We start from the raw sequence: 11831 nt of genomic DNA, 5'->3' as shown, positions 1-11831 counted from the left end.
ACTAAAGAAAGTTTGTGACTTGTCATTGAGTAGACCTCAGTAAGACTATAACTAATGCATAACGTCCTGCACACTGAATATCTGCTGTAGCAACACTCATTTCTCTCCACTAGAGAGCACTCCTCCAGCATGGATCCCGTCCTCTCCTTGCACAGTTTGAATGTGCAGATGTACCAGATATCCAGATCTGTGGCCTCTGTGGTTTCATTTATTAGAGATAATGTTGTTGCAAATTAAGTAAACATATTGCCTGTGTACTGCTATACTACTTAACCCTGCCTTCTCAAAACTATACACATAAAGATCAGTTTACACGTCACTGGATATACTACTGCTTCCTCTGTGGTTCTGGAGGAACTCAATTTGAGTTTTGAGACTTCAAATTTGTGATGGAAAGCCTGCAAGTAGAGTTTGAAAGATGTGGGAACTCACCAGGCAGAGAAGCTCTAATGAAAGATGACTTTTGGTGTATTATGGGAATTGTAGGATCCAGCTATTTGCAGCTTGACCCATCTAATCAGACTCACCGAACACTATCTTTCATCTTTCTATTACTTATTAAAACTCAGTTTTATTGGTTAACCTGTAACTAATTTTGATGTTTTTTATGCGTGACATCGTTCTATGTTTTATAAACTTTTATGCGCTTAAGATAATTATCTTATGTTCATGTAAATTACTTTGAATGTTTGTTTTTACTGATGTCTGCCCTTTGATTTTATTCCTGTATTTCTGTTTTTTATTGTTTGTTGTGTGTAATGCAATTAATAACACTGGCTTTGAAAGGTGCTACAAATAAACTTATATATATATATTTTTTATTATATCTTTTCTTCTGTTGAATGAGTTTGACTATTTTCTTAAATAATATGTCCCTTGTATATCCCCAACTTTAAGGAAGTGCAACAATAAATTGGTGGAACAGTATAACAGCACCAGACTCCTTTTGTTTTAAGACCCTCAAGATTTTTGCAAACTCCCCTTTCAGTCAGTTTGTATATTTTCAGAAAAAAAACAAGGTTAGTGGTAAAGATGTAAAAACAGAAAAGTTGTCTCTCCATTTTTCATCCCTCCAACAGGTCTGTAAGTGTGTAAAGCCTCTTGCTAAGAATGTACATAGTTTTAAAAATGAAGCTGGAATACACTTTTATGAGTTGGCCTCTTTGTGTAATTAAATATTACTGATGTTTTTATGCTGCACTTTTACTGTGTTTCATCTTTGTGCTTTTTGATGCACTTTTAGGTGGATGTCATTGATGAAAAAGTGCTAGTATATGATTAGGGTTTATAATAATGTGAATTACAGACTTATAACAGACTTTAGTCGATTTGAAAAGCTCGTGGCTACTGTATGACGGGCGCGTGATGGAAGTCTCCGGTGTAATGAAAAGATAATCACATTTTCTTGCTCCTGGATGTTTTTTTCTTTTAAGAAAAAATCATCAATTCACACATGTGTGCACCTGAAATCAGTCCAGGGATGATCATCTTTCCTCAGGCCAAAACATCTTCACATATCATTAACTGTGTTATCTCTCCCAAGATCAATCGGAACAGTTATGCAATAGCTTTCACCTTATCGATTATTTGGGATGTGTAGTCATGCGCTTCAACTTTGCCAGTGTTAACGCAAACGAGAAGACTACATATCCCAACAGACGTAGCGGCTCATTGCTTCACTATAGTTACACATTGAATGTAGTTCGCTCTACTTGGAAATCCGGTCATGATTCAGTTCATTAATAAATAAATAGTTCGGTGTCATGGCGGAATCTGCAGAGTGTCCTGCTTTCCAGCTCGGGAGACCCCGATACGACCAGGTGAGTATTCATTATCCCCCGTTAAGCATGCATTCATGACATTTTGTTCTTAAGCTTTTCGGGTGAAAAACAGCCCCATCCTCCCCTCTTCTCTCCTCTGCTCTGCTCTGCTCTGGATGCTACCACTTTGTAGCGAAAGTTGCGTTTGATCAGCGATCCGTTTCTTTGTTGGCTGTTATAAAACTGCAACAACTTCCAACTGTTAATGAACTTCTGCGCGTAATTGGGTCAGTTTTGAGGCTATTAATGGTTTATTAGTGGGAGTAATGATCAGTAGGCGGTGTCTTATCGCTGTTTATCATCTCCACACTGACAGATTTCACAGCCTTTGCCTCGGCGCCGCTCCGCGCAACATTATATCACACATTTGGATCTTTCGCTTCAATTTGAACGCAGTTGTCATTTATAAGTCAGTTTATCACCATAAATATCTTACTATGTTTGTTTTTCCCTCTGTTCTTTTTCTTTTTGTCTTTAAAGTCGCAGCTCTCACATATTAATGAGAAGACATCTCTCTATTTGCGCATCATTTTGCACATGAATCCAGTGCAAATCACACTTTAAAGTAACAACCTAAAGTGTTTTTTCCCCCCCTCAGACCTGTGATCGAGATTAATGGGGCTGTCCGTCCTTATCTGAAGCCCATTACTCAATTTTCCGTCTTCAGAAATTCATTTGCATTGGTCAGCCCTGAAAGATAATGTGACCTTCATAGTCAACTCGGATGGCACATTAACCGAGAGGCTGCAGAGACTCACGTTAGTGAAGCTACATTTAAATTTCCAACACTTCTTCGTTCAGTGCTATTTATTAAACAGCGTCTATAGACAATTATTTACCGGATGGTGCACAGAGCAAAGTCCTTATTTATTGTGATTGTGTAAGTAAATAAGTAACTTTTTTGATCTGTCATGGTTTCAGCTGATGTGAATATGCAACATGGATAAAAGTATTTGTAAAAACACAAAGAGCTCAAAGGGAAGCAACTTGTCTTTTGTTTAGAGCCAAACTGTGACAGAACACCACAATTAACACAGGATATAATATGATTTACAGGAAGCCTAAATAACAGGAAGAGAGTAATTCATCCTTGTTTATCAGCTTATATATAGTTATTGGTAGGAAATCTTTTCAATCTGACCCCCTTGAACCCCTTTATTTTTCCATCTGGCACCTGCAGTTCCTGTCAGGGTTGATAAAGGTGCTTTAATAATTCCACTTCCTTGCGTCAAAGCAGTGAAAATTAGGCCAGTCCTTGAATCAGCATAAATCTTGCTCGGTTTGTCTGTGCTCTCCTCAGAGCTCCATCTCTGCTAGCCTTGTTGTGTACTCTCCGGGGAGCTGAAACTCATGCATAATTAAAGCTCACATGGATCCTCTCTCCACACGACTCTTACAAAACAGCACTGCAGCACATATGGCCCTGTCAGAGGAGGAGACATGTGATGGAGAAATGGCATCATGGCAGAAAACACAGAGATAAGATGGTTTATCTTCATTCTCTAGTCTTTTCAATTAGCACCCGATGCTGGAATGATAATTAAAAATACTGTAGGAAAAGGTTCGTTCCACTGTCTTTCCACCGTGCCGCCCGGCCTTCATAACTGATAAACGTCTCAGAGGGAATCTGATTGAAGCTGCCATGTTTTTGTCCATCTGGTTTGCCAAAGAGACTCTTGGCATGAACCTCTATAGGGCCTTTTCAGACAGTTGGCACACACACGTAGCAATTGGCATGCCGATGTAGACAGTGAAGGGGAACAGAAAACAGGACCAGCAGCTCAGAGCTTCACTTTGAGGAGGGAGTTCAGTAAATGTAAACTTTCTGGGTGTTTTCGCTAAAGTTCTTCTAAAGGGGAACGTTTTCCTTCAACATCTCAGCTGTGTTTTGTATAATTGTGCAGTTAGTGTCAGATATTTAAACTTGGAGAATATAACGGTTAAGAATTCCAGTTTCATGGATGTTTCCTCTTTACTTTTGGGAACAGTACATTGTGAAGAAGCTCAAAGGTTGACTTATTAATGATCGGGAGCTTTTAACTGCATCTCATGGTTCACGGTTTCCACAGTGTCCTCAATGATAATCACAGATGAGGAGATCAGGCCATAGATGCTATTTAGGACACCAAGCTCATGTACTCAGTCTTGTTTCAGGAATTAGGGTATTTAAATGACCTGTGAAGGAGTTTATTTTGGATTTTTTTAGAGTTACTGCTGCTAAAAGTGACTATTTTTGATGAAAAGTTATAATAAAATGAAGGGATCTGGTGTTACCAGTATTATATTCCTGGCAGTATGCAGAATTCTTTGAAACAGCATTTAGACCATCGTGTTGAGAGGTAAAATTTACTGAGAATATAATTTGACTGTTAAATGAATGAATATAATGCGATGAGATTTAAGTAAAGTAGTAGTTAATCAGTTTTTGGTACCTAGCTTTGTCAAACATCAGTTAAGGGGTTGTGGTTGTGCTTGTATTTCTGGTATCCTACAACCCTGTTGAATATATACAACAATATATGAAACGATAAATTGTGCTTACATGGGATATTTTAAATACATAAATATCTACTACTTCATATCTGCAGGGGGTTTTAGAGAGAACAGTGTTTTTTAGGAACTTAAGTTAGCAATGATAAATCAGGTCAGGGGACTTCTGTAGAAATTATCCATTCACATAGAGGAGGATGTTTTTCTATCTTCATGTGTCAGCTCTCATTAAGAATTAACTTTGTCACATGTTTTGTCTTTTCTAGGGTTCATTCCTCGGCCGTCTGAGACACTTTGTTGACATCATTGACCCCAGCACCCTGTTTGTGTCCGAGGTGAAGCCTGTAGATACTGTATACATGTTGATTATTAACACAAGCTGCCACTGCTGTCTGGTGTTATATATCAAACCAGAATATCTTTATTAGTATTGTAGTATGGGAAGGTGTCACATTTTTGACAATTTTATGTGTTCAGAAAACATAAAACATTTGCAGAACTGAAACGATTAGTAGATTAACTGATTGACAGAAAATTGTTATCAACAATTTTGATAACTGATTAAAAGTTCATTTAAAGCAAAAATGCCAAGAGTTTGCTGCTTCTAGCTTCTCAAAAGTTTCCTGCTTTAGTTTGACTTATATGATAAGTCATTATGACACTTTAAGATGTTTTTTTTTTGACATTTGAAAGACCAAACAATGAATGAATAAATCCAGGAAGTATTTAGCAGATTAATCAATAATGAAAATGATCTGCAGTCCTAAAAAGAACATTGACTTTTTGTATTAAATGACAAAAAAGGGTTTGTAGATAAACTTGTTTATATTTTTCACAGTAAGGTATCAAGAAAAGCATTGTGTGGTAACAATACTAGTATAGAAAATGATACCCAGCTTTATTCTTGCCATTGAATTCATGTTCCAATAAACACTGTTTTGTTTTCACGTAGAAACGGCTGAAAGACTGCATCAAACTCCTCGATGATTATAAACATGGCTCGCTTCCACCTGGAGTTTCTGATCTTCAGGTGAGTTTTTATTGATGTTGATGTGATACAGTTGAGAGTATGTTGCAGTATAATGTTATAACACAAAACTCTGATTGAATATCAAATACAGAAAACATAGTACACATTATTAAGTAATTGTAGTAACAGTGGGGAGCTCACGAATGTCTCATAGTAAGTAATGCTGTGTAAAAGTAATCCTGATTTTCTTTTCCTTTAATTGCACGGCGTACCTGTGCAGCTGTGGGAAGCCCAAAAGATCAAGCAGGTAAGTGACTCACCAAGTCATAAGTTACATCAGTTTAACTGCACTTCCATGCATTCAAGTCTCTGAGCTCCTGGTAGCATGAGGATGATGTCATGCTCTCTGCACGCAGGCCATCATTCATCCTGACACAGGAGAGAAGATCTTCATGCCATTTCGAATGTCAGGTACGACCTCAGATGAAGATCTTTGCCTAAGTGGTTAAATTTGGTCCATTTTGTCATTTCGTTTTTACACTGAAAACCATTTCTCCACTGTGCAGGTTATGTACCATTTGGAACACCAATTGTAAGTTCCATATGAATATCGTACATTAATCATTAAGCGTTTCATAAAACTGACTCGGCTACACAGATATCCATTTACATGCTCATGTTTGGGGATAGATGAAATAAACTTTGGACTTATTTTGCCTCAAAAATAAGCTCTTATTCCCTGGTTTCATCTAGGTCATTGGCCTTCTTCTCCCAAATCAGACTGTGGTGTCTACCATTATATGGCAGGTACTGTAAATTAACACATGTATCGTAAAACCATTTATTATCCATTTTGAACATCTGGTAAGTGCACTTTTTATTGTGTACTTGCAATGCTTTCCCACCTGTTATAGACTAGAATAAGCACATTGTAAAACGTGGTGCTTCTCTCTTATCTATCTATCTATCTATCTATCTATCTATCTATCTATCTATCTATCTATCTATCTATCTATCTATCTGTCTGTCTGTCTCTTTTTCTCTTTTTCCTGCTGCCCTCTGTCCTTTCCTTCCTTCTTTCTTGGCTTCATAACCCTCATCCCTCCTTTATTTCCTTCCTTCTTTCCGACAGTGGCTGAATCAGAGTCACAATGCCTGCGTGAACTATGCCAACCGCAACGCCACAAAGGTAGGAACTACTTTAATCTCTGTCAAGGGCGTCATGCAGTTGATATTTTTGAGGGGACACAGTTTCCCAATGCATATGTTAATGTTCACAGCAAACCAAGATGTAACCACTGATGCTAAAGTCACTTTATATAAAATAGGGGAATTCTGAAACTAAGTAATTCTTATACTCATTTTCATTCAAGTCATGCTGTTTTATGGTGCGAGCTGAGATTGGTTATTCATACGTCACACTGCCGTTAACACAACTGCAATTTGCAACGACTCTACATGACTTCCACAGCTGTGCAGCTGAGCAGCTCTACCAGCTCAGCTGCTGCTGCTACGTAGTGTTTTCTATAGCTGGAAGGAACCAATATGCATGGGGAGCGTGTGTAGCAGGCCGAGTTAAATACGAATAAACACATAAAGAAAAGTGACTTTTGTTCATATACTGTACTATTAAGGCTAATTAAAACACCTACTGTGAAAATAGAATTTAACAATTTCTAAAGCCATCCAATCTCAAATATTTGAGGGGACACGTGAAATTGACTCTTTGTCTTAAAAGCGTATAAAGCTATGAAATGACACTTATTTTGTCCCTCTTTAGCCTACACCAACATCCAAGTTTCTTCAAGGCTACGTTGGAGCAGTGTCAAGTGCCGTGTCCATCGCAGTGAGTGTGTTTCTTCTTCAGTGATATCAATATCCTCTTTAAGTTTACAGAAATTAGATTTAAACTTTGTTTTTTGTGAATGTTCCCTGACTATGACTGAGAGCTGTGTCTTTAGTCATAAGCTGATTCATATCTGCACACTGCACAGTAGCAGTCGTATTTGTTATAGCAGTATTGAAACTGTGATACATAGTGTAATTTGCTGGAAAATTAATCAATAAATAGTGACACAGTAAACAAATTTATGGGTTTTTACTTAAAACAAAAAAGAAAAAATTAACAAAAAACTGAACTAATTTACAAGGCAGATGTGGTTTGCCCAAGTTGTTATATTTATTTTTGTAATATCTTAAAGTGTTGTTTTGTTTTGCAGGTGGGATTGAATGTGTTGATTCAGAAGGCCAACAAGTTGAGTCCTGCCACCAGAATGATAATACAAAGATTTGTCCCATTTCCAGCTGTAGGTAGGTTTTCAAAGGAACCTGTGTAACAGTTATAATCATGGGGGGTCGTTATGTGGCCCCCTGGTGGTTGGAGTCACAACATCTCTCTGATTTCATTCTTTTTATTTTCTCTATCAAAGAATTAACGTCATTAATATCAACTTTCAAAGCTTGTTGACTGCACAAGACAATAATTTAATATTTGTGTGAAAATAGTTATTTTACACAAGTTTTTATAGTGTTTTACTGCACTGAACTGCACATCAGCAGTAGTTTATCAACTTATTTTTCAAGGACTACTTTAAGTGGTTTGCAATTAAGGGATTTTTTTAAAGGGGATATAACATGCTTTTTGTGATTTTCTGTCATTTATATGCTGTTATGATGTCAGATGTCTATGTTAAACATGGTCAAAGGTCCAAAACTTGAGGTGAATGTATTTGCCCTCAAGTCAAAAGCCCAGGGGTTTCAGCCCGCTCTGAACGCTCCGTTTGCAAAGTTACTTCTACTTCCCCATCAAACTGACGTCAGACTGTTTGCACATGCCCACAAACGGCCGTCTGTAGCCTTTGCTAAGGTTATTCACGTTGTCCACTCGCATATTTCAGATGAGATTCTGTCTCGAACATGTACATATGTATTTGAGGACATTTCAAGTGAAGATCGAGAAAAACAAGTGAAATCCTACTGCTATTGTACGGTTACGTAGCCTCCCGAGTCACCAGAAGTCTACCGAGGGGTAGACCAGGAGTTGACCAATCAGAACAAAGTGGGCTCATTGGTAGGGGGGCCTTAAAGAGACAGGAGCTAAAACGGCCTGTTTCTGACAGAGGCAGAAGTGAGGGGCTGCATTTAGAGCCAGTATAAAATAAATAAGTTCTGTTCTTTTTTTAACTGGAAATCATCCTAAAATATACCAGCACAGCCCCAGAATATAAATATAGACCTGGAAATGTACATGATAGTCCTCTTCAAAGAAAATTTCTCTCCTCTAAACTATCACTAACTTGTGTTCAACGTCTGTTCTTGTCTTATGGAAATGTCTTAACAACTGAAAGCTGCCTTTTTGTCTCTATCCTCAGCTAGTGCAAACATTTGTAACGTGGGCCTGATGAGACACAATGAGCTGTCTGAAGGTATTGATGTGCTGGACAACAATGGGAATGTGGTGGGCTCCTCCAAAATTGCTGCAAGACATGTGAGTGGCTTTTTTGCATACTCAGCGTGCTTGTTCCTTGACTGCTCTGAATTTGTTTATACCATAGACGTGTGCTGTTTTTCAGTGAATTGCAAATGTGATGGTGGCTGATAATGGGAAAATGCATCATTTCCTGCTCAGCTCCTATCACTCAGCACCCATCTGATCTCATGAAAGAGAAAATTAAATCCAACTCATTGCAGTATTTGAAATGAAGCGTGTGCACAATGTTCTCATCTCTTTCCCCAGGCAATCACGGAGACCGCCTTCACACGTGTGGTCCTCCCGATGCCAATCTTTGTCCTGCCCCCCATCATCATGTCCTACCTAGAGAGGTTTGTAGAGTTACAGTACACTGTGGAGATTCTGTCCAAATAACTGCAACTAATTATTTATTATTTTCATTATTGATTAATCTACATATTATTTTTTTCAATTAATCGATTCATCATTTGGTCTATAAAATATCAGAAAATAGTGAAAAATGCCCATCACAAGTTTTGTTTTGTTTGAGCAACCAAAGATACTCTGTTTACAATCCTAAGAAAACCGGGAAATATTCACATCTGAGAAGCTGGAATGAGTAAATTTTTGACATTTTTGCTTGAAACATTCCTTAAACAATTAATTGATGATCAAAAACATTATTCTAAAAGGCTTATAATTCATGGGCTTTTTGTCAGGTTGCATAATGGAATAAATCAAATGTTTTCCATTTTAAAACTATAAAAGTTACACAAGTTGATGTGGCCAAGCAGGTGGTTAGTGTGCAGGTATATTCAGACAAAATTGGCTACTTATTATGTTCCATCAATTAGAACCTGATCAGAATGAAAACATATAAAACAAGACCAAGAGTCTACAGCTGTGGTAGTGGCTAAACGCTAATGTCAGCATGCTAACATGCTCAAGGTGACAATTTTAACATGTTAATGTTAATCGGATGTTTACCATGTTCATCATCTTAGTTTAGCATGCTAACATGTGCTTATTAGCACAGAACTAAAAGTACAGCTGAGGTTGAAGGGAATGTCGTTAGTTTTGCAGGTATATGATCATAAACCAAAGTAAATTTCACCTGCTGATGATGCTTGAGGAAGAAGGTGGCATCCATCCAGTATTTGTTTAGATATTTCAGTCTAGACCAAAGTGGTGGACTGAACGACAGACAAATCCCTAGAGCTTCTAGCACGATAAATAAAAAACACATTACTTGTAGGCGTATAACTATTATTACCAGAATCTTGGCAAAAAATGCCAGAATATAATAATTATAAACATTATTCTGCTTCTAAGTAAATATGAATAAATTAAATTGATATTTTCAAAGGCAGTTGTGGATAGTGAAGCATTTCATTCTCATGTTTTCCTCTTTTTTATTGTGTACTAACCCTAACCCTGGTCTATAAATACTATAAATATCTGTGTGTGTTTGGCCAAGAGCCAACATATGTTGTGCTCCAAATTGCTTCTCATATATTAATTCAGTAGGAGGTCATTGCAGCCAGAGAAAATGTAAAAAAATGTAATAATTAAATGTAAAAATTTAGCACAACTTCTTTTCAAATACAAAAAAAGACTTGATGAAGATGAGGATGGAGAATTTTTGGATTTACTGTCTAATTAAAGAGGATATTGGCAGTCTGACTCACTATACACAGAACTGGAACTTTCACACAGACAGTCGAATCTCCCACCCACTAATTGTGTGAAATAGCTCCCCCAAATCCGTACATGATGTTTTTCTCCAGATCCAAAAATAACTCCCAGCTTCTGCAGTAGTCATCTGGGATCGAGCCACACAGCAGGCTCATGTTTCCTTTTATCACTATCTTCACTTCTGTAGGCTGCGATTCCTGCAGAGCAACCGCAGATTGTTGCTGCCCATCCACAGCATCGTGTGCTTGGTTACCTTCGGCCTCTCCCTGCCTGTGGCCATCAGCCTGTTCCCCCAGATGTCTCAGGTACAGTATATAATGTCAGTTCAACTGCTTCCGCTGCTGATTCAAGGCCAGATGGCTCAGGGAGCAGCTGGGAAGAAATTCAAATTACATATACACCGCTTGACATGCACAGCCCCGGCCCACAAGCTTGACTTCACCTCTTCCCACGTCTAATTAAAAGTCAGACTGATTTTCAAGGCTTAAAGACAGACTCAGAGAGATGTAGAGCTTAAATTTTACCTTCAGTCTTCATTGTTTGTTTGTTTTTTGTTTTTTTTCTGAAGATTGAGGTGTCTCGCCTTGAGCCGGAGATCGCCATGGCAACAGATTGCAAGGTGGTGACCTACAACAAGGGTTTATGATGGATGGCGTGGTGTGGGAGAGGAGAGGAGGCTGCATTGTGAAAACCCCAGGGTCCCTCCTGTCCACAGGTTTTGGATCATCGTGTACCAACACAGGGTTTTTCAACCTGTTTTTATACCCCACCAGTTGTCCAGTCAAGGTTTCCTCCGAGCTTCAAAATCGCTGAGATTTTTCCCCTTTCTTGCTGTGCTCAAGAGCAAGAAGGAGCTCTGTATATAGAAATGATGATATATTTAAAATCAGTTTTATAGCATTAAATTTATTTTAATATATACAATACAGTGTTTCTCACACGAAGGCTATACTTTATAATTTACCAACCAAGTATAGTTATGGTTGTTCAAGTATATTTTGACCCATTTTCACAATGGCAAAGGTTCATTAACACAGTTTAAACCTGCAATACCTGATTTTTTGGCCACTCTGGGAAGCGAAAAACAAGCTATTACACTCACATATCATCACCTTTTTAGTCTATATGATGTACTTGTTAGCAAACAGTTGCCTATTTACACATCTAGCAGATCCGGTGCAACATTAGCTTTCAATTGGAGTCATGTTTTTAGCCATCAGGCGAATGTCAGTCCAGTATTCACTCTCCTCCTTTTTTGGTCTTCAACAACTCCTGAGAAAAATCTATGTCTCTTTAGCTGCTAAATGCTCCACTGTGTTCATCACCTAGTCGCTAATTATGTCTGTTTGGTGCTGGGCGGGTAGTGTACAGTGGGTTTTTAGAGTCTTTTTGCTGAAGACATCTG

General features: G+C 38.1%; 1 protein-coding gene across 1 annotated transcript; it reads left to right on the top strand.

Annotated features, from left to right (window-relative positions):
* Positions 1-1059: 1059 nt before the first annotated feature.
* Positions 1060-11730, top strand: sfxn5b (sideroflexin 5b). The gene is made up of 15 exons (XM_042418477.1): positions 1060-1079; positions 1755-1820; positions 4577-4645; positions 5263-5340; positions 5561-5587; positions 5697-5751; positions 5847-5872; positions 6034-6087; positions 6413-6469; positions 7061-7126; positions 7500-7590; positions 8652-8767; positions 9017-9102; positions 10614-10731; positions 10995-11730. The coding sequence occupies exons 2-15, from the start codon at positions 1764-1766 to the stop codon at positions 11070-11072; spliced, it is 978 nt and encodes a 325-aa protein (XP_042274411.1). The 5' UTR covers positions 1060-1079; positions 1755-1763; the 3' UTR covers positions 11073-11730.
* Positions 11731-11831: the final 101 nt, after the last annotated feature.

This window comes from Thunnus maccoyii, chromosome 8 (assembly GCF_910596095.1).
Source record: "Thunnus maccoyii chromosome 8, fThuMac1.1, whole genome shotgun sequence".
NCBI classification, from domain to species: Eukaryota; Metazoa; Chordata; class Actinopteri; order Scombriformes; family Scombridae; genus Thunnus; species Thunnus maccoyii.
This window is presented reverse-complemented; position numbering and strand designations above follow the sequence as displayed.